At 33.0% G+C, this 22,464-nt stretch overlaps 1 protein-coding gene across 4 annotated transcripts in view; it reads right to left on the bottom strand.

Annotated features, from left to right (window-relative positions):
* Sp1 (transcription factor Sp8) overlaps window positions 1-16,114 on the bottom strand; it is a 251,211-nt gene extending 235,097 nt beyond the window's left edge. Inside the window, exon 1 of one of the 4 annotated variants that reach the window (XM_074125737.1) lies at window positions 15,421-16,114. Coding sequence is in view for 1 of the 4 variants with exons in the window: in XM_074125735.1 (XP_073981836.1) it covers window positions 15,421-15,474 (54 nt within the window). In the remaining 3 variants the exon portion in view is untranslated. The remainder of the gene's footprint in view (window positions 1-15,420) is intronic. The other 3 variants (XM_074125744.1, XM_074125739.1, XM_074125735.1) reach the window with 3 other exon arrangements.
* Window positions 16,115-22,464: the final 6,350 nt, after the last annotated feature.

Raw genomic sequence — 22,464 nt, 5'->3', positions numbered from 1 at the left:
AATTGCTTGTAAAGACCAGAGTTGAGGAATGTTATATTTTGTAAGGTGGAAGTAAAATTTTTGTTGCATCTTTGGGAGTGTATTGGTTAAGATTGTGGTGGACAAGGTGTAAATATTGTTTGTCACCATATTAACATTTGGAATACGTATTTTTAAATCTAATATTTACAAAAGTCTTTTTTCTAAGAGTGAGCGAGAGAGATAAAAAGTCTTTCTTATTCAATAAATCGAAGCGTTGAACTATATTTTATTTACATTCATTTGAACTTTAGTAAAAAGTTTTTCCACGGCTAAAAAAAAACAGAAAATGTTTTTCCTAGAAAATCACTAATGGGAAAACCAATTAGGTTACATATGTTCCAATACCTAACTGAATATTTCATACGAAATTACAGCAGTTGAACATGGAGTTATAACAGACCAAATTATCCACTAGTTTGGTGAACTATATGATTGGATAAGAATTATTTAAAGCAGTTAATACTAGACAATGGATAATATAAATATATAATACTTATTTATCGGTAAAATATATATATACAAAAATATAATAACTTGAATAGAGTACTCTAATTACGGACAAGTGTAACTCATAATACGAGGGTCGTTTGAAAAGTCCGTGCAAAAATAAAAACTACTTAATTTTTTGGGGTAAACCTTTTTTATTTTTCAACATAGTCTCCTTTTAGGCTTATACACTTCGTCCAACGTTGCTCTAGTTTGTTGATCCCTTCCGAATAATAGGATTTGTCCAAGTCTGAAAAATAGCTATTCGTTTCTGTAATCACCTCCTCGTTTGAATAAAATCTTTTTCCCGCCAGCCATTTCTTCATATTGGAGAACAAATAGTAGTCCGAGGGAGCCAAGTCTGGAGAATAGGGGGGATGTGAAACGAGTTGGAACCCTATTTCCATTAATTTTGCGACCACAACTGCTGAGGTGTGAGCTGGTGCGTTGTCGTGATGGAAAAGGACTTTTTTGTGGGCCAATCGTGGGCGTTTTTCTTGCAGCTCGGTTTTCAAACGGTCCAATAACGATGAATAATATGCACCTGTAATAGTTTTACCCTTTTCCAGATAGTCGATGAGGATTATTCCTTGCGAATCCCAAAAGACAGTCGCCATAATCTTTCCGGCCGAAGGAACGGTCTTCGCCTTTTTTGGCGCAGATTCCCCCTTGGTAACCCATTGTTTAGATTGTTCTTTGGTCTCAGAAGTGTAGTGATGAATCCATGTTTCATCCACAGTGACGAAACGACGCTTAAAGTCGTGCGGATTCTTCTGGAACAGCTGCAAACCGTCCTTGCAACACTTCACACGATTTCGTTTTTGGTCAAGCGTGAGCAATCGCGGCACCCATCTTGCGGATAGCTTTGTCATGTCCAAATGTTGATGCAAAATATTATGTACCCGTTCATTCGAGATGCCCACAGCACTAGCAATCTCACGCACCTTCACTCTTCTGTCATCCATCACCATATCATGGATTTTATCAATGATTTCTGGAGTAGTAACCTCAACAGGGCGTCCAGAACGTTTAGCGTCACTTGTGCCCATATGGCCACTCCGAAAATTTTGAAACCACTTATAAACTGTTCTAATCGAAGGTGCAGAGTCACCATAATGTTTATCAAGCTTCTCTTTAGTCTCCTGAGGCGTTTTGCCTTTCATAAAGTAGTGTTTAATCAACACACGAAATTCTTTTTCGTCCATTTTTTGAAAATCACTCGACTTCCTCGATTCAAACGAATGCCAAACACAAAGAAATAGACCGATCTGGCTGAAACTTGGTGTGTGTTCTTCCAAGAGATGCTACTAACTAAGCATAACCTCGATACGCGCCAGTAGTGCTATCTCTCTTACTTTGCACGGACTTTTCAAACGACCCTCGTATAACTTCATTGGTTGATAATAAACCAAGGTTTTAGATTCTTAAGCTTCCGTTTTCCGGTTGAGATTATTTTTATCACAAAGACGCACCACCCCAAACGCTAAATACACATTTTTTCACCCACAAAGGCTCTTAAAAACATTATCTTTTAATGAAAATCATTTTCCAAAAAAATTTGTAAAAAGAAACGGTTAAAATAAATTATATACTATAATTATTACATAATAATATACGCCATAATCATTGTTTCACTAAATATTAGGTATATTTGTAAGTACCAACCTAAAATAAAATAAAACTGATTTAGTATGAAATGAAAATGAATAAGAAATCATTGGCTGATTTCTTTATCGCGGCTTCTCTGTACCTATGAGTAACTAATTTCAATAATTACTAACAATTACAGAGTTGAAGAAGCAATTGTGTAGAGCGTGCGCAAACATGCACTCATATATGAGAGAGAGACAGAGAGATATATTAATCTCAGTTACCGGTACTGTAATTTACTTTAAATGAAAATACCATGTTTAACCTAGTTTGTGCAAGTGGAACTAAACTTATTGATTGCGTAAAGAGATAATGATAATAATAATAAGGGAAGGGATTAGCTGAGCGGTTATCGTGTACTGGATTCCAACACTGGAGATCATGGGTTCGAATCCAGCTGCTTGGCCATAACATTTTCTTCTACTAGGAGCTTCCTACAGTTCACTGTCACAGTGTTGTCACGGTTATAGGCTAGACCCGCAAAGCTAAGATGTATTGCAGGTACTAGACTAGGCCTTGCATTCTATTTAATGGTTAATATGAGGAATTTATAGTAAAGTATGTTAGGCGTTTATAGGCTAGACCCGCAAAGCTAAGATGTATTGCAGGTACTAGTCTAGGCCTTGCATTTTATTTAATGTGTTAATATGAGGAATTTATAGTAAAGTATGTTAGGCGTTTATAGGCTAGACCCGCAAAGCTAAGATGTATTGCAGGTACTAGTCTAGGCCTTGCATTTTATTCCAAATGGTTAATAAGAGGAATTAAGATTACAAATTTTTGTGATAAATTTTTACCTTTATATAATATTCGATTGTGTAGCCCCTAAAGAACTGACTTGAGCTTAGAGGACGCGCGATAAATTTTTTTGGATGTTTGGATGAGCCATTTCTATTGCAAATATTGTTGGCTATTTATTGAAGCCAGAATTGGATTAAGTCTGAAATGAGAAGTGGATGCTGTAGTGGGCAAGTCAGCACAATTTCTTGAACTACGCTTGTCTCTATAACATATTTCTTTTCTTTCTTTTGAACTCCTAATGTTTATTTACAATTTGTTTCCAAGCCATGTAGTTATTTATTCACAGCCTTAAGGTATACAGAGACTGAAGAACCTAGCGGAAGGAAAAATGAATAATTTATGTTAAGTAAGTTGTAAAGGGGAACAGTCGAATGAATCTTTAAAGACTATCCTAGTTCCAACAACAGATTTAAGAAATTTCTTCCAGTGTATCCTTAATGGAGGCAATTTTCTAACTGTTCATCGCATTTCTTTCTACAAACTTACCCTTTTTTTGTTTTTACTAAAATCATCTTCCTAAAAACAATGTTAAAACAAAGAAATAAATTGTAAAATACGATTTTCTGAACAGATGAACAGTTATTGGTGGCAGTTCATCGAGACATCGGAACTTTTTGATCGATTGAATCGATTTCTTTTTTTTCCTCGATACCTAAAAAGCATTAAACATCCGACAGTTCCTTTTCAGCAGTTTTAAGTGCGGGTCAGATAGCCTTTTAAACTGAAACAAAATTGAGAATATACGCCCCCCTTCCCTACCCACCCCAAATTACCGTAGTGAGAACATACTGAAGACACCTGCTTCAATTCGTATCGACCTGATACGATCAACCGTACAGATGTTCCCTTATAAGTAGGAACATCCAATGAACGAATGTTCTTTCAAAGACACCTTTGCATCCCTCTTGTCAACAAACGGTAATTTTCTTATTAAATAATAATAATAATAATATTCAGCGCAATTTCTATCATTTTATTTTATTCGAATCATAAGTTTAAACTGTTTATTCTTGCGTTTACTTATGCTACAATCAGCGCGTTAGCGCTATAAGTAACAATGATAACAATAGAGTAATAAATGATAAGGTGACGAGTGGAGAAGTTACTCCAGTGGTAACACTCCAAAACATTAGACTGTTAGTCTCTCTCACTTCACTAGAGAGGAGATCAGGAGGCCACTGTCTCTTAAGACGTCTTGTCCGGGTTATCAGGTAGAGTTCTAGAAGAAAGATTTTGAGTTAGAGGATTTTGCGTGAGATTGCAGGCTGAAGTGGAGTTTTCTGTATCAGGTTTTCAGCAACTTGTGCGATAAAAGAGGAATGTTAAGTTCAGTGTGTAATAGTCCAGGTTAGGAGACATAAAATGGAGCGTTTACTTATACGAGGTGTGGCTATGAGTCTGATGCTGCTACAGAAGAACTATACATGCGCCAAATCTTAACGACCGAGACAGCTATGCAGCGTAAAACCTTCTCTTTCGATTGCAGCGTCTCACGTGTTAGTAGAGAAATCTGTCTAACCGGAACCGTCGTTTTGGGTAAGAGGTGCTAGTTTCGTTTTGCCGAAAACATGATACTACACATGTAGTAGAGCAACGAATTGTCGTGAAATTTCACATCAAAACTTGGTAAAACCGCTACTGAAACTTATCTTTTATTAAAAGAAGTTTATGGCGATGAATGTAGTTTGAAGTATTTTAGATTGAAGAGATTGAATCCTTTGGAGATTGGAGGCGTTTGGTCGAACCCCACAGCTCTATTCCATACGCCCAGATGGGTTTCAAAATAGAAGTATAAATTATAGTCTTTTGTTGTCCAGAGAAAGAGTTTTGATCTTTCGTCTAAGAGACTTTTAAGTTGACAGTTGCGTCTGTTTAGTTCTGTTCTTTTTTGGTCTAGTGTGGGGAAGTTTAAACTGTAAGAAATTTAAATACCTTCAAATAGTCTAAGTGGTTCTTTTAACTTAAAAGACATTTTCTTTTCAAAAGTACCTATTTTGACTTTCTCTACTAGATTTTTGATGCAAATTTTCGCCGGAAAATTTTCAGGTCCCGAGAAATCCAAAAAAAGAAGATTTTTACAAATTGGTCGGTGTGTTTTACGTAGTTGTCCGTTTAGTTTGCTTTAAACGGTAACCCTGAAGAAACCGAGTTTATTGAAGATAATCTCAACACAACGTATAACAAGATGTATGACGTGTTTTCATTCTGGTTACCAATAAGTTACCAAATATATATATATATATTTATACGCGAATATACGTTGAAATATGTTCTCCAAGATTGTAAACTACTTACATCCGCTTAGATCTATCATTTTTTTTTAGAAAAACTTGTACTTCCTGAGGCGTAGGTTGAGTAGGCTTTTCTGTAAGTTAATATTCCAGTGTCATTAATAATAAATACAGGGTCAAAATATAAGAGGATACTAGCCTGGTTTTGAACTCAAGTTCTCCAGCGCATTAACCCCTTGAGCCTAAAACCCTTTCTCTTTTTTAAGATTTTCTTTAGTTTTCCGCGATTTTTACTAGATCAGTGTATTCTTTGGTTCTTCTACTTCAAAGATGATTTTTGAACTATAAGTTTAGTGAGTATTAAATGGGATTGTATAAATTACGCATTAAGGATGTGTTTCTTTCTTCAAATACAAGGTATTTGATGAAGATTTAGAAGGTACAGATTGCTTGATATTGTTCTGTAAAGCTCTCTACCATCAGCGTGTGAAAATGCCGAACAAGTGTAGCAAACAAAATATTGTTTTTGGAAATTCTAATCGACTGAGTATTAAAAAATTTAAAAATAAACTGACATTAACTGAAGATCTTCTTTCGTCCACATTACGGTAGCATCAAAAAGAAGAAGAAGAAGACGAAGGAAAAGAAACAAGAGTTCGAACCGCTTTCAAAAAACTGGTTTTCAAGAAAAAAGAAAAGTAATTGCCTCCATTTTTTCTAACGATCTTAATAATAATTAATAAGGTGTTTCATAATGGGTTACGAAATTTTTAACCAAAACATAATGAGGAGTATCTCTCTCTCGCTCACTGGAAGGAGTTCTAAGTTAAATAGCCCGACAATGGCGTTTTAAGGAAAAAAAAAAAAATAACTGACTGATGATGGTATTTATTAATGGATGATTACACTCTTAAGAGAGATTTTCTGTCTCTCTCTTAAATAGAGCAAAAGAATTGAGCGAACATTGATGAGAATTCATGGGCCAGCGACTCTAATTCAAGGAGCTTTTAATGAAGTGATTAATAAGGTAGCCTAAATCTATAGGTAAATGTTTAGGACATCAAAGATCACAAAAAAACACCTGAAATCCTGATACCACTAATGGTCCTGACATGTCCAGAACTTGAATATGCTTCCATTATTTGGAAATCCGTACTCAGTGGGCCCACCTCCCAAAAAAAAAAACACCTGAAATCCTGATACCACTACTGGTGGTCCTGACATGTCCAGAACTTGAATATGCTTCCATTATTTTGAAATCCGTACTCAGTGGGCCCACCTCCCAAAAAAAATACCTGGAATCCTGATACCACTACTGGTCCTTACATGTCCAGAACTTGAATATGCTTCCATTATTTTGAAATCCGTACTCAGTGGGCCCACCCCCACAAAAAAAGAATCATACGTTTCCACAAATATTCATGTAAAAATACTCAAGAATTTAATCCTAAAGAATATACAACGGTTTTTGTAATGAAATCCTGATATTTACAAAAAAAACTAACAGTAATTTATTGTAACCGTAACATGTAATAAACACTACTGTAATAAGAAGTAAATTTAATAATAATAATCTAAAGACTAGTTATTAGTTAAATAATTTAGTTAAATAAATAAAAGAATAAAACAGCAAGAAGGAACAATATGTCTAAATTATATATTCCCTAGTATAATTCTGTATTCAAGGCGGTCTTTATCACTAATTGATGTCATAAATAATATATAAAAATAATTGGCTGACAACTTTAATACTGTTTTCCATATAACTAGCACAGATTTTACAATAATTTTAATTATTTATTCACTTTACGTATAACCTAAACACAAATTGATTATTTTAATTTATTTTTTAAAATTATTTCAATCAAATTACGATTAACTTACAAAATTTGAAATAAAAACTAAACATATGTTTAGATAAGGTTAGTTTAGATCAGTTCAGTTAGGTTAGCAAAAACATTTCGGAAAAAAAAAATCGATTACTAAATAAACAAAAAAAAAAATTATAACCTTCCGTTTGCTTTGAGGTTAGAAAGTAAATAATTTTTACTATTGGCTGAATTATACTTATTATTCGAGGTTGAACGTATTCAATAGTACTTTGTTTCATTAAGAATCATTGTGTAATCTAAATATAGGTAATTAATTTTTCAAAAAAAAAAAACTGGTCTAATTTATCAAACATTTATTAAAATGACAAAAACGGAACCATCCACAGAATGTTCTGAAATAAGTACCCCCTCCCCCAAAATTTAGTCAAATGAAAGATTTTTTTTTTTTTTTGTAACCCACAACCAACACGTATAACCTCGCCCTGAGGAAGACAATAAATTTGTCGAAACTTTGGCGCAAAAAGTTGATTTGCTCAGTTTTGTTTTGTTTGTTTGTTTTTGTTTTTTGTCCGAATCCTCGCTAATATAATTCCTAAATATTAATAATTTACGATCACTAAAAAGTAATAAAAATTCTTAGTTAGTTATATTACGGCAGTAAATTATTGATCACGTCCTATAACTTTTGTACAACCAAATTATTTTATTAAATAAAATTTAAAATCTGTTCTATAGAAGATGATTATACAATATTTTATTACAAAATCAAAATTCTATTCATAAAATTGATCTGATATATAAATTATTATTTAAGTTTTTTTAGAATTTAACTATGTTATTCAGACGAGAATCATTTTTAATAATAATTGAATATTTATTGAAATCATGTTTTATATAAATAATTATATAAAAACTAAGAAAAAAAGAAGAAGTTTTTAAACATTCCAGCCAGCCATATAGAAAATTAGAATCGTGCTTCCAGAGAAGTACGTATATATATATATATGACGTAATTAATTTCATGTCTGAACGTGCAGATATTATCAAGGTAGCCATGGTTTCTTTTACTGCTGCTGCTGCTGCGTACTCATACAGGTTTCTTTCTTCACTGGAATGTACTTTACCAGTAAAATTTTTAGTATTAACATATATTTTTAAGTTTAATACTCAAATGATATTGGCTGGGTGACTCAATTGGTTAGTTGGAATAACAACCTCGAAGTCGTAGGAAATGCTTTACAGATACTACACAGCACGTGTTTAGCTAAAAGTCTGACTTTAGCGATCACGTGATTGTTTGTCTTTAATGAACTTTTCTTTTTTTTTTGCTAAGCTTTAGTTAATTGTATCATCACTTAATCTGTGATTCGCTGCAAACTCCAGAATTTGCAAGACTTATTTCGTCAAACCTTGATGTGGAGACCTAGAAAATACTTTTTATTAGGGTCAGCTTGTCCGTCTTGTTCTTTCCTCGATACTCTTATAGTAAATGCTTACAGATACCCTTGCAGTCCTTTAGTCTTTTCCTCTTCCGGACATTGTACTACGACTTTTTAAGATCTACATTAATATGGATTAACCGCTTCCGGTAAAATGACAAGACTAGCTCGTCATTGGTTTTCATGCCATGCAGCACAATGACGAGCTACACTCATCATGCCACCAAAGTTACTGTTGTAAATGTCTAGTTGTACTTAATTTGGTAACACTTCTGTTACTTGTGGGAAACAACACAGATCAGTATTACACTTTGTTTATCGTTAGAATCTCTTGGTACAAGTCACGGCCAAATTGTTGTTAGTCTGTAAGGTTTCATTCTTGTAAATATCGGTCAATATATGTTGCTAAAGGAAGATCATGTTGTATAGTAAATACGAGGATGGATAAGAGTAGAGCAGACTATGCAGATCAAGGTGATTCTGGAGCGATTATGAAGAATCAGAAGAAATAAAAGTATACATTTTACCTGATACTGATAATGAAAGCAATGAAAGCGGAATATTATCAAGATCGTGTAGGAACGATAAATTTACTGATGTTTACACTCCCAAAAGTAGTACTGACGAGTCATTGATGAAATATAGATTGAGTTTTGTGCAGTGTATTGCAGCAAGATTTGGAACAAATATTATAAACAGTGTGAATTAATTAATTCATTTAGGTTAATTCATGCAAAGTTTTTCATTATTAAGTCGTATCGGATGGGCTTAATATCTACATTAAAATGTTGATGGTAACCGGCAAGTCCTCTAATTCCAGGATAACCTAGAAATCGCAGGATTTGACAAGGTTCCAAGGATATGTCCTCCTCAAGCACCAGGTAGTTTCCCCCCCCCCCAAAACAACCATTTTGCCTCAAATAATGGGTACCCCCGATTTTATTACCTTCATCTTCCTGACACGTTCCCCCGGTTGCCTCATGACGACGAAACATCAAATTTGAATACTCACCCAGTGTATTCAAAAACCCTCATTTTCTCGGGAATCTCAATGCAGATATTTTCGGTAAAAATGAATTTTTAATTTCAAAAGCCTTAAGAATGAAGTTCTACCAACATTATAAAATAAACTTAAGAGGTTTTAGTATCTACTTAAATATCGTAGTAAAGGATTTTTAATTAGGCTAACACGCTAGTGCTCTCACTCATAGAATAATTAGCTCTAATTTGAATGTTGCATGTTTAGAGCTACGAGCCGAGCGGGCCCGGTCTGACATAGCCACGCTTTTAAAGCATCTTATAATACATCTATATGGAAAAAGAAATAAATGAACGAATTAAATGTGGCGGGTGGTAATTTTGGTGGGGAATGTATATATAATTTGTAAACAATGCAAGCAGGAAATATTTTTACTTTCTTACTTATTAGAAACGGAAGTAAATAGGAAGTAGTGGGAGTCAAATTTTTGAAATCGAGTATCACTCGAAAATACAATTTCAGAGAAGTGTGTTTTTATTGTGTTTCCTCCCCCTGCTTGAAAATTAAAAAATATCGATAGAATAGGAAAAATCGATTAAATCGATTTTTAAGGCTTCCTCTGAGCGATTCATAAAAATGGCTCATTCGATTCTGATTAAATCTTTCTATTTTACGTTTTACTCATGCATATTTTTCAATTTTCATATAAAAAAAACAACTAAAATTCGACTTCAAAGATATCTCTGGTGCAGAAGATGGTAGAATACTTTCTCCAACATGTACAGTAGTCATTAGACCCCGATGTTGCTCCAACGCCTGCTCCGCCTGGAGCCTGGACTTCTAGTACGTAGCGACATCAAGAAACTCCAAAGATAACGCAAAACCAATTTCTGAGACTTTCCACGACGCACTAGTCATTGACTCACTCCACGGAGACTGCGACCATTATCCCCCTGGTACACTCCTATATCCAGAAATCGTCTGCACAAAACTCCTTTCCATCCTAGACTGTCCATCCCAATCCACTATGCCGCGACATAGCCTCCTACAGATCCTTCTACAACATACAGACACAGAAGACCTAGCTATTGACTCACTCCACGGAGACTGCGACCATTATCCCCCTGGTACACTCCTATATCCAGAAATCGTCTGCTCAAAACTCCTTTCCATCCTAGACTGTCCATCCCAATCCATTATGACGCGACATAGCCTCCTACAGATCCTTCTATCCTCCTACAGACACAAAAGACTAAAACATATCCTACTCTAACTCTCTACACTAGCTGCAGCTTTTTCCTCTCCTTTTTACCCTGCATTCCAATCCTCCTCACTTAACTTTTCTCTTTCTTCACTTAGTTAAGAAGGTTAAAATGTATAATACATTTATACTTCTATATTTATTTTATGTATATATTTATTGTAATAACTATTTATTCTATTCTATTCCTCCAGCATGCCAGTTTTGGGTATTTAGGAACCTAATATGTACTCTTGATTGTGTGAATCGGGTTAAATGTGTGATTCAGATTAAATGTGTAACTAAAATACTGACTTTTAGAGGAAATTAAAAAAAAAAAATCAGTAGTACCACTTTAATTATATGATCACAAATTTTACTTTAAATTCCCCCCCTTCAAGAAAATTTATTTTAGCACACAGTTCTGGAGTGGACATCCCTCTAATGTGTCACTTCACTATAATTCGTACAGTATTACCTCCTAACTAATATTACTAGGAATTAAATATCTTGCGTTGAGACTAATACCTGCAAAAATGAACCTACTTCAAGGATATTTGTTTATTTACTACGTTATTTATTTATTTTTCTCAAAGTTGATTCAATAACTTCCTATAAAATTCCCATCCGATGCGAAGAATGAGCCTTGTTACAGGCTACAGTAATGTAGTAATTGCTCTCTGAAATTTTCTTAAAGAACCACACCTTTAGGAAATTATTAAATGTAAACAAAAAATATAATAATATAATTTAAAAAACCAAATTAATTTCGCAAAAAAAATTACCTCTATCATCCTGGAGCTTTAGCAAAAATTTCCCAAGTTATTACACGTTATTCTTTTCTAATTTAGGTAGGTGAACTAGATTTATTACACCAAACCAATGTGGGTGTTGGTAGACCTGTTGAGATACGATAGTGTAACCTACTCTGTCTCAGCTATCGGAGTTAGTTGTGTCATAATGAGATATAATGATGGAGCCTGAGGGAAAAAAGGGCATCCTTAAAAACAACATAAAAGGGAAACAAACCATTTTTATTTTCAGCAAAATTAATATAAGTAAGGCACCCTTATAAAAAAAATAAATAAAACAGGCTGTGGTGTGTGACCTTTCTCAAGGCTGGTGCTAGTTTTATTAGGGACTAAATTGGAGCAGGTGAACTTGCTGATGATGTATATACTTGAGAATTGGCCAGTGTGGGTTCTGAGTAAGTAAGTTTGCTTTCTATCATGGCTTTCTATGTTCAAATTGTGGTTACGCCCATTGTACTGGATAATATCTTTCAAATTTTATTCGTCGGTAGCACGCATGTTTATTGTGTTCTCAGCAAAATAAAACTTTTAATCTGTGAGACGTGATCTAAGATCGTTAGGCACCTGGGGCTGTTATCTGTGCACTGCCAGCCTTCCGGACAGTATTCATTAGATACAGACAACACTGTCGCATCACCTCGAAGAAGCTCTTGGGCAAAGAAACTCCAAAGGCCATACTCTGCATGGACGTACTAACCTAACCAGTGGTGACCAGTAATCTAAACTAAACGGGATTTGTTTCGGTTCACTGTCGAATTCTCCAGTAACAGACAGCACTGTCCTTCACCACATTTTGAGCTGGTTTCGAACCCGGGATCTCCGCGTCGAGTTCCCACTATTATTAAAATGCCTCATTCAACTATTTAGCCCATAATGAATGTACAACGTTCATTTAAAATAATCAACAGTCATTAGGAAAAAAAAAACTATGTTCATTAATTAGTAAATTTAAAATTAAAATAGTTTTTAAAGGAAACTACAAAAAACTAGTTTTTTTTTTTTTTTAAAGTTACAATTAAAAACTAACTTCAAATTAGTAAGTGATAAACCATATATAAAATGTTCAACTACCTTTAAATTGTAATTAAGGTGTGTTTATTTCCGTTTTTATGGAACAATTAACAATTTAAAAAAAAAACTATAGTAATTGGTTAACTAATAAGGAACTTTCTTTGAAGGTTATCATAGATAGGGGGTATCTATCACATAAGGAAATAGTAAGTTCCCTAAAACAAAATAAAGAAGTACCAGCTAAGTACTTCTTTAAGGAATAAGTGTAATGGTCACTAATTTGTAAAAACTTACTTTTCGTACTTCACAAACTTGAAAAAAATTCATTCGGTTACGGAGGCAATACCGGCAGCAGAACTTGCTTCAAACTAAAGAGAAAAGCTTACTCTAGCCTTCTAGGAAATACATTTCTTTCTCAACTCTGAATAAAGCATCCTCTTAAGCTTTCCAAGCCTGCATGCTTCTACCTACCCAACATTTCTGCCTTCAAGCGCAAACTCAAATATTTCATTCCTCAACTCCTTTACACGTTTTTTTCAATTCAACTCCAAAACGTCTTCCTCCTCTGGTGTGTTTTCTGTGTTTACTTATTTTCAACCTTAAATTAATGGTTAAACTCTTTCTTTTGATTACCAATTCAGTATTATTCAAAGTTATCATTTAGTAATTTACAGTGATAGATCACCCGGAAATGAAAGGCTAAAAGAAAAGCTCTACCAGTTTTCTGTAATTTGCCAAGCTGCTGCCAACGAGTTTCATATGAACTTTGGCGTAAAGTACCTTAGGTCTACCAATTTTTATCTCAAAGAAAAATTCACTTTCAAGGGAGCTGTGACGCTAACATTCCTTCAGAATCATTTTGCTGTAATAATTCAATTCAATGTGTATAATATTGGAGTTGAATATTATTGAAACAAATTCCACATATGATAAAATTTAGTTAGATTAGTCGTGGTAAGAGAAGTGTTTCTAACGTTTTTCCTTCTTCGATGAAAAGTTTGCAAATGGCCGCTTTATTAAAGAAGAGAAATTCGTGAGAGAATGCAATAATTTCAACAAAGTGTCTGTTGCATTTGCAAGGGAAGTGCTACAGAGAAGAAGAGCCAACAGATGAAAGAATGAACACGGTAAAAGTAAGTGCAAAAATCATGTGAGAAATTCAAAAAATAAAAATTAAGTAGAGCGACACCATCTTGATTATCTTTTAATAATAGAAAATTTTAAAACTAAAGAATTGGCATTTTTAAAAATTCAAATACTTGCGAGAGGACATGTTAAGTCCTATCCAAAACTGTTATTTCACTATAAAGTACGTCTTTGATATTCCAAGTATGGAACAAAATTCCTAAACCATAAGCTCCCATTATTTCTTGAGATTTTATACAATTTTACACCATCGATTATCTCAAAAATTATTCAAATATTACATGAAGTACTTATAAATTAATTCAATAATTATTAATTTTTTTAGAACAATTGGTTTTATGGTAATACTATGTTTTAATCTATGGTAAAATGTTTTAAATCCTTGAAAATGGTATTAATTTTTCTTTCAAAATTATTTAGTCATGTAAATGGGTAAACGATCGCAAACACAAGTGTAACTCAATATTGTGAAGGAATGGACAATCGCGTGAATTTTGCTCTCTGCTCTTAGTCACGGTTCTACTGCTCTTTATCCGTTTGGAAGTGTCACATATATTCGTATCCAGTACTCAACAGACTGAGAGGATCATTTTAATCAAATTCTTTTAGACGATCCAAAACGTCCGTTTGGTAGGGGCGAAACTCTAGTATATCTCGGGGATAACATCCTTTTGAGCCTAAAATAAAATTGAAGTGAACTCTAATTTCAATACAGATGGCAACTTTACAAACATTGATAATAAATTAGACGGTATATGGTATAATTTTAAGGCACAATTATCAGGTTTAATGTGCTAGTTCTAACAAAACGTCTGATCTAGCGATAGGCGGTTTAGAAAAAAATAAAACTCAACATAATATAATTTAACCTAATTTTCTAAGTTTTATTATTATTTTTTTTTTTTTTTGGAATTCCAAGGCCGAGAGAACTTGGTAATAAAGTTATCCTAAGTAGGTTCAAAAAGTTTGGTGGTACTTATCATTTTATTTTCAACAAAATGTTTTTTGCTTAATCTTGTTTAATCCGCACCAGATTTTACAAAGCCTTTGGTTTATCACACACTACACTAAATCACTTCTAAAACACTTAATGCAAGCTATGAAAATTCTAACAAAAATCAAAAACTTGCTGGTAATAAGTAAACATACAACTATAAATAATCATGAGGTTAAATGTGTAAGCATGAGGAGATTATGTCGAAAAATAGGTAAACTTTAGGTTCATTTCAAAAATTTCTAAGGAGTAAAGATGCCATCTAGTTAAACTTTTCAGTCGAATGAAATTTCTTATTCACAAGAAAAGGAAATTAATAAAAAACTTAAAAATTATATGATTAGTATGTCATTATTAATACTTATTTAACTATTGCAATAAAATTAAAAATCTCCCTTTTCACAGTTCTTCCGGAAAAAAAATCCCTCATACATCAATTTTTTGATAACATTAATTTGTATTTTTCTTAATTCATAAAATATAAACCGTACCTTTTTTTTATAATTAAATAATCCATTTTTATTTAATTATTTATTTATAAATTATTCATTTAGAGCTCAAGCAGACCGTATCCAAGCTGAAAGGGCGGGAGGGTGCTTCCAGCTGTCATGTTTTATTTCTATTCTGTTAGTGGGTTGAAGAATCCTTTATGAATTAGTTATACATGGGCTTAGTACCCATTGATACGTATATTATCTCAAGTTTTTGGATTGTGTAATTACAAAAATAGTAATAATTGTTTGGTCATTCTTTTTTTTTTTTAATTTGGTTTACTTACATTAATATTATTTTGTTGAGGACTGTTCGACTCCTTAGGTCGGGTCTCTTCCATCACAGATTTTAGGACACTATAATTTTTTTTATTGTCGTCTTTATCTTTTGAATTGGGTAAGGTTATGTTTAACCTTTTTCCAGTTGATTATTTTTTCGCGTCGTTAGTTTACACTTTTCTTTTTTTTTGGTTATACAAAAAACAACAACAAACAAAACAAACTTAAAACAAAATACACAAAAATATATAGATTTTTTTTTTTTCTATAACTTATAATCTAGTTGTCCCCATTACCACAATGTGGACAGTTAGTACACGTTCTATAGACTGAAGTACACTTGACTTCTTTAGGCATTTAACATTTTTCTGCCCCCCTTCGCTTTGTTCCTCCTATTATAAAACCCACTCAAATTGCTAGATAATTTTAGTTTTCGTCCAGTTTTCATGTTTTTGCTTTGGGGGGCCTCTCTCTCCATCTTCTTCACGGCTTTACTCTACAAATCTCTCACCCGTCTCGTACTCTCTTTCTTCAACTGTCTAGTTCTCTTGCTCCAATCCCTTCCCTACTTCCAGCACTGCCAATCCCCCTTTATTATCCTCCCGTAAAGAGAAAGACCTCCCATTTAATAACAGTGCAACGATGAAGTCTAGTGCTGCACTCTGGTCAGCCATCTTTCTTCAATATTAGATTAGTTATTGTTAGCGCCACCTTGCCGTGCCACTTTACCGACTATTTTGTGAAGTACATTCAGACAAAATGCTCTTTTTTCTTTATTTTTTTAAACAGCAGTCATTTACCTCAAACTGACAAAAAAAACCCTTATAATCAAAGTGATTTATCAAGGTCATTTTGTTTATTTTTTGAATTCCATTTATATTTGAAAAATTGAATCTACAAAGATAATTACTTTCATTTTCTGTTGTGCATCGGGTGATTTTTTTTTTAAATTATTAAAACTGTTCGGTAGGATAGTTGTATGAGGGTTGATCGTCAAAAACTGCCTGAAAAAGCGTAACGTTGAAAATCACCCAACGCTGACAATTTTTTCCTCTTTTTCTATAAAAGTTAAAATTCCCAAAATTTCTTTAAAATAAAGGGCCATTCCTCCTTTAGGACTGTAATTTTTTTTTTTTGCAACAACGTAACTACCACTGGAAAGATCTTTTAAAAGAATGCTTAGAGTTGCGACCCCAAACAATCCTCGAAAACAATTTTCTTTGGAAAAGGTTTCGAATAAAATGGGAAAGTATTTGTAACTAAATAGCAAAATTAAACTGTGATTTCAGTACTTTCTTTTAAGAGGAGTAAGAAATATTAAACTGAGATTACATTACTTTTCAGTAAAAGGGCGATGAGAAATTAAACTTCAAATACGAACGATTGCAATACTTCCCTTTAGTAAGAATAGGATGGCACTTTAAAGTCATGCAGTAAAGCTCAAAACACGTCTTCCTGTCAAATTTTATCAAAATTAGTCGAAGGTTATTGATTGTTAAGAGGAGCCTTGGGGCAAACTCCCTTTCTAATGTAGACATCAAGACCAACAAAAAAAAATACGTACTTCCACATACAATTTTGAATCGAATGACAATTCATTCGTGTAAATCGGTTCACTTTAGTCGATAATTTCTTCCCTTTAGTACGTGTAAGAGCAGGATGGCGCTTTAGCGTTACGTAGAGAAGCTCTAACCCCTTCATCGTGCTAAATTTTATCAAAAGATTTACAGAGGTATTAATAGTTTTAGAGGGGGGCCTTACTTACGTGGGGCAAATGTCTCTCCTAAACTGTGTTCAGCGACGAGACCCAGATCAGCCATATCTACATAAAATTTCAAATTAATTGACCCATCATTCATAAAAGTCGGTTCAATCGATACTAATATTATTTATTATTAGCCATAATCTGAATGATTTTGGAACATTAGAATCTGAGATACAGTTGATTAACTTTGGAAGGTATTTTAGTTTCCATGAAATTCAACGTTCCATATTACCGTTAATTGTAGGTCTTCATAATTGATATTTCACTCAATTGTAGAGTCTAGTTCTATCTATAATTAGCTATAATCTCAATGATTTCGGATGATTAGAAACTGAGATATAAGGGTTTGAATTTAGAGGATATTTCAGTATCCATGATATTCAACATTCCATATTATTGTTTATTAATGGTCTACATTTTTTTTTTCTTTAGAAAATGCCTTCTAAAAATTTTTCAAAACTTTGAATACGAATCTAAAATTTCATTTGAATAATGGTAGGAAAATTAGTTACGAATATTTTGAGATGTAAGTCGACAATACGAGATTAATAGTAGTAAATAGACAGTTGTGCGAGTGATACATTTATTGAGATATTTAATCAAATTTGCCTAGTAATTTTTTAAAAAATGCTTAGATACATTTGCTGCAAGAACTAATTAGTATTAGTATTAGAACTAATTAATAAGAAGTATCGTAAGAGGTAACAGTAAAAATACCTTTATAAGACATTTAGCGGAATTTTTACAATTAGTACTGCACACGCATTCTGTTGGTGAATAATTTAACTAACTATAACTAAGTGTAGGCCCATAAAAACTTTTCAAGTTCTGAAGGTTTTAGTTGTTAATATAGATAATTTGTTTAATATGATAACAATAATTTTTAAAAAACTCCACCTGCTCATAAAAAGCTAAGCCAAATGGAGTTTGCACTTATTAGTCCCTTGGACAGCAGTAATTTTTATAAAATTAATTTGTTTATAATATTATCATTAAAATAATAATACTTTTGAGTGTAAATATTTTTATTTTTAGATTATATGTGAACAAATAAAAATAGCAACAATATGACAGAGGATCTATAGTTTGTAAAAATCTATTTCATAAATCTGCTTGAGCAGGGATATTTTTTTTGGTGATGGTCTGCACAAGGGGTACGATTCCGAATACAAGGTGGCGGTGAACAAATCAAATCCAGAAAGCAGCATTTGTGAGTACGACGAATCGGTGTAATATTTAAACGATAGTTTTTATTATAGGATCTGGGTCTTGTAATTCTGAAATAAACTTTTGAATTTTCAGGTTTTATATTAAATTTGCTCGAACGTTTTTCCTTTTTGGTCTTTATGGGGATTTGTGTTTTTCTATCTATTGGAGATTTATCATAGACTGAAATCAATTGAGGCATTCGTGGTAATGGTTTGTATGTTTTACGAACAGTTGGAGGAATACATGTGTCAAATTTGCGAGTTCGTACTTTAGTAGTGATTCGTTTAGATTTTACAACTTCTGGTTCATTTTGTGGCATTGTAACAAAACTTTTAATTTCATTTGAAATAAAAGTATCACTGCTAACATGTGCCTTTATCCCATCTTCTGATTCATATTCATCAAATCTAGAAAGTTTTTTAAAGGATTGTGAAGGTGTTAGCTTAGTATTCTCTGTACTTACATCACTATCGCTCTTTGGAAGAATTACTTTATTGTCGCTGATAAAAGCTGAATCAGTTTCTGGTTGAACAGATTTATCTTCTACGTTGGTACTAATGATGGCTAATTCATCCCTTGTAGTATCATGATTCTCTTTTAAATCTTCAAGTTCTGAATGTTTAATTGTTCTGGGTATTTCAGTTGAATTTTCTTTAAATGCCAGTGGAGTTTTGTTTTGTTTTGTACTAATTTCTGACATCGAACATTGACATGAGTTTGAAATTTTTATAGGTTCAACACGTTTTGAATAAGTAATATTGCGTAAGTAAAAAGTACCTCTGCTGGGTTTTTGTAAAGGAATTTGTTTGATGACAATTTCTGCATTTGTTTGAGTTGTACAAGTACATTTTGATCGATTATAAATTTCGTTTTTTTGTGTTTTTGCTTCAGAATTTTCTAAAGGTTTTTCTACTTTTCCTTCACAAATTTCTAGTTTCCTCACTTCTGAAATTTGATGTTTCTTTTCTGGGTCTTCGGTTTTGACTTCATTCGGTTCATTTTTCGCCTCTAAAAATGGATCCTCATACTGACAGCACATTGTATTGTAGATTCTTTCAGTATCTGATATTAATGGAAAATGCCGTGCAGGACGCATTATTTTATATTCCTTGATAAAATGTTTGTAATTTTCTCGGGGATCTTTATTGTAAAAGCTTTTGTCATCTAGGGTAATATCATGAATTTTTCTTCTTTTTTCTTCAATTTTTGTTCCTATTGCTAAAATATCACTATCACTTTTCACAAGCCTAAGTGATAATGAGTGCTCTATTACAAGATGTGAATTTTGTTCTGTATTTGGGCTCTGATTAGCAGGTGTCCTATCTGCAGAAACTACAACAGAATTTTCATTATTTTTAAAAGATTTATACAAGTAATTATTACTTTTAGGTTTTTGCTGGACTGATGGATAAACATAACAAGTACAAGATCTATGTGCCATATGGTCTCCATTGTCTGCAAAGGTTTTTCTTGAAGGTAAGCCAGTTTCGACTTTGTTCTTAAAATAATCATTATTATAATTGTTGAAACGTTTTCTTTTCTTCAAGTTTTCGTTTATTTCACCTCTGGTCGTTGAATTATGGTCATGACGTTCCATTCTCTCACTCCCTGATTTTTTTAACATTGATTGCCCTTTATTGCTGGATGAATGATTACTGTGTTCATCATAAGATTCTGTGTCAATAATATTTTTACTTGCGGCAATTGATTCAATATCATATGAACTGCTGGAATACAAAAGCCCATCTGAAAAGGATTTTTTGATTTCTTGAAATGTTATAACCGAATCAAAAGAACTAGTAGAAGTAGTGTCAGCCGATTCATCTGTTACGCGGCAAGAGTATGGTATGCTTCCTACATATTCCGAAGAAGATAGTGTAGTATCTTCTTCTTTTTGTTTGGAATTTCGCATTTTGTGGGGGCTAGTTTCGCTAGAATCATTACTACTAACACCGATGAATCCAACATGCCTTTGTCTGTCCACCATTGTACATGCATTTCTCTTGGCTGGAATCTTTGGTTTTGATCCACAAGTACATTGATGACGACGACTACTCTTTAATTCATTTTCACTTATTTCTTCTGGTTTAACATGTTTCTTATGATGGTTATTGAACGTTGTGCTATCTTTCTGAAAACTTTGTTCATGTTTTGCGGCCATTTTTTGACACGCAAGCAAAATTGAGCTAGAGATACTGTAATTACTGTATAATGTGCCACAAATCGAACAGCTTATAAGGCTCTCCTCATCAGAAAGTGACTTTCTATGGGTTAAAAGATCTCTAGCATTTGAATCTTGTCTGTTTAAATTTTCATTCAGGTTCAACCGATTATATTGTACTTCACCTCCAGCAGGAGATCCAACTTTTACAATATATAATGCAGTAATTTCTGGTTCAGGTTTTAACTTACAAATACCTTTAGTGTCAAGTCTTGACTTGGCATTAAAATCAAGGTTGATTTTCTTCATACAATGCTGATTAAGTTCTCTGAAATAAGAATCACTGTTTTTTTGCCGACAAGTAATTCTTCTTTTTGATCTTATAGTTTTTAGTTTCCCATTTTTTTTCCTAAATATTCTTGGCTCTGATAATATTCGGGAGGACACCCGGTTCTTAGAACTGCAAGTTGTTGAAGAAGATAATTTATCTAGTGAATATGCACACACCTCTTCCTTCCAGCCTTTTACTTCTCCTTTATCTTTATTACTATTCGCATTCTTTCCATCGAGAGTTCTGCTGTAAGAAGAAGGTTTATTTAAAGTATACATCATTCTATTTCTTTTATTAACAGTTTGATATCTTATTGGATGAACAAGTTTTAAAGTACTAATCTTACTATTACTACTATTTTTTCTTAATTTTGTCAGTTCTTGACGGAATTCTTTTGTGCCCTTTGATTCTTCGAAATTAGATTTTTCAATGGTTTCTTTCACGGTAGCCATAGATTCCTCACTGTTGTATGTACTACTAGATTCCGGGTTATTTTCAGAACTGGTTCGTGGTAATTGATTTGTTTGCTTTTGATTAATAGCAATCAACATCTCAGGATTATTTTGTCCATCGTATTTGTTATTAAAGCCTACTTGGGTATTGTTGTAATGATCAGTAATAAAATCTTCATTATTTCTTTCAAAAGTTACGTTTCTTTCTTTATACTTACATACGCCCGATAAGGTCTCTTTCGGTGTAATATTTTGTTTAGAGTATTGTGTGCTAAGAGAAGAGTTAACTAGGTTGCAGTTTTGACTTTTGTTCTTCACCGGTTTAAAGCCTTGATCGTCATGTTTATGGAAATGTGTTAAATTATTATTTTTTATCTTATTCAAAAAGCCTGTTACACTAAGTTTTGGCTTATTTCTGTGTAGATAATTTTTTACCGGTTTACCATTATTTCTTCTTGAATTGCATTCATGTATTTGTATCTTATTGACAGTAGGAGTAACAGGTTTTGATCTTGGCTTTAACTTTATATTTAATGCTTCCATATAATTGATGCTGCTTCCAGATGAATCTATTGATTTCTTAAATACTTCTTCACTAACATTTGGCTGTAGCGCGTCGCTAATTAAACAATTATATTTTTGATTATACGTTCTTCTTACTGAATGGTCGTTTCTAAACTGATTGCAATTACAGTAATGACTGTTAGAAGAAGCTATAGAATTATCCTGATAGACTACTTTAAGAGAAGTAGAAATATTACTACATACTTTTTTCATTTTTATCTTTTTACTAACGTCTTTTATAAATCTACTTTCATTAACTAATTTGCCAATAGGCTTGTCTATCTGTATTTCATATATGTACTTATTTGAAAGTTTCTCAGAGTAGTTATTATCGTATGTATTTTGTTTACTTACGCTTAAATTTCTTATTTTTGAACTATCAGAGCCCATTTCTGTAGACTGGAGATTTTTGTGTTTTGCCGAAACGGTATCATTAGAAATTTTTCCTTTCCGAAACTTACAATCACATTCTACAACATTTTTTCGACAATTTAACGGTAGACGATGATACGAACAGCTGGTTGTTGGATGGCATTTAACGCAAGAAGAAAAATTATTATTACTACTATA

This window comes from Rhodnius prolixus, unplaced genomic scaffold, assembly GCF_049639745.1.
Source record: "Rhodnius prolixus isolate KJV_2025 unplaced genomic scaffold, Rpr scaffold_3, whole genome shotgun sequence".
NCBI lineage: Eukaryota > Metazoa > Arthropoda > Insecta > Hemiptera > Reduviidae > Rhodnius > Rhodnius prolixus.
Note: the sequence above shows the minus strand (reverse complement) of the source record. Positions and strands in the feature narration are given on the sequence as shown.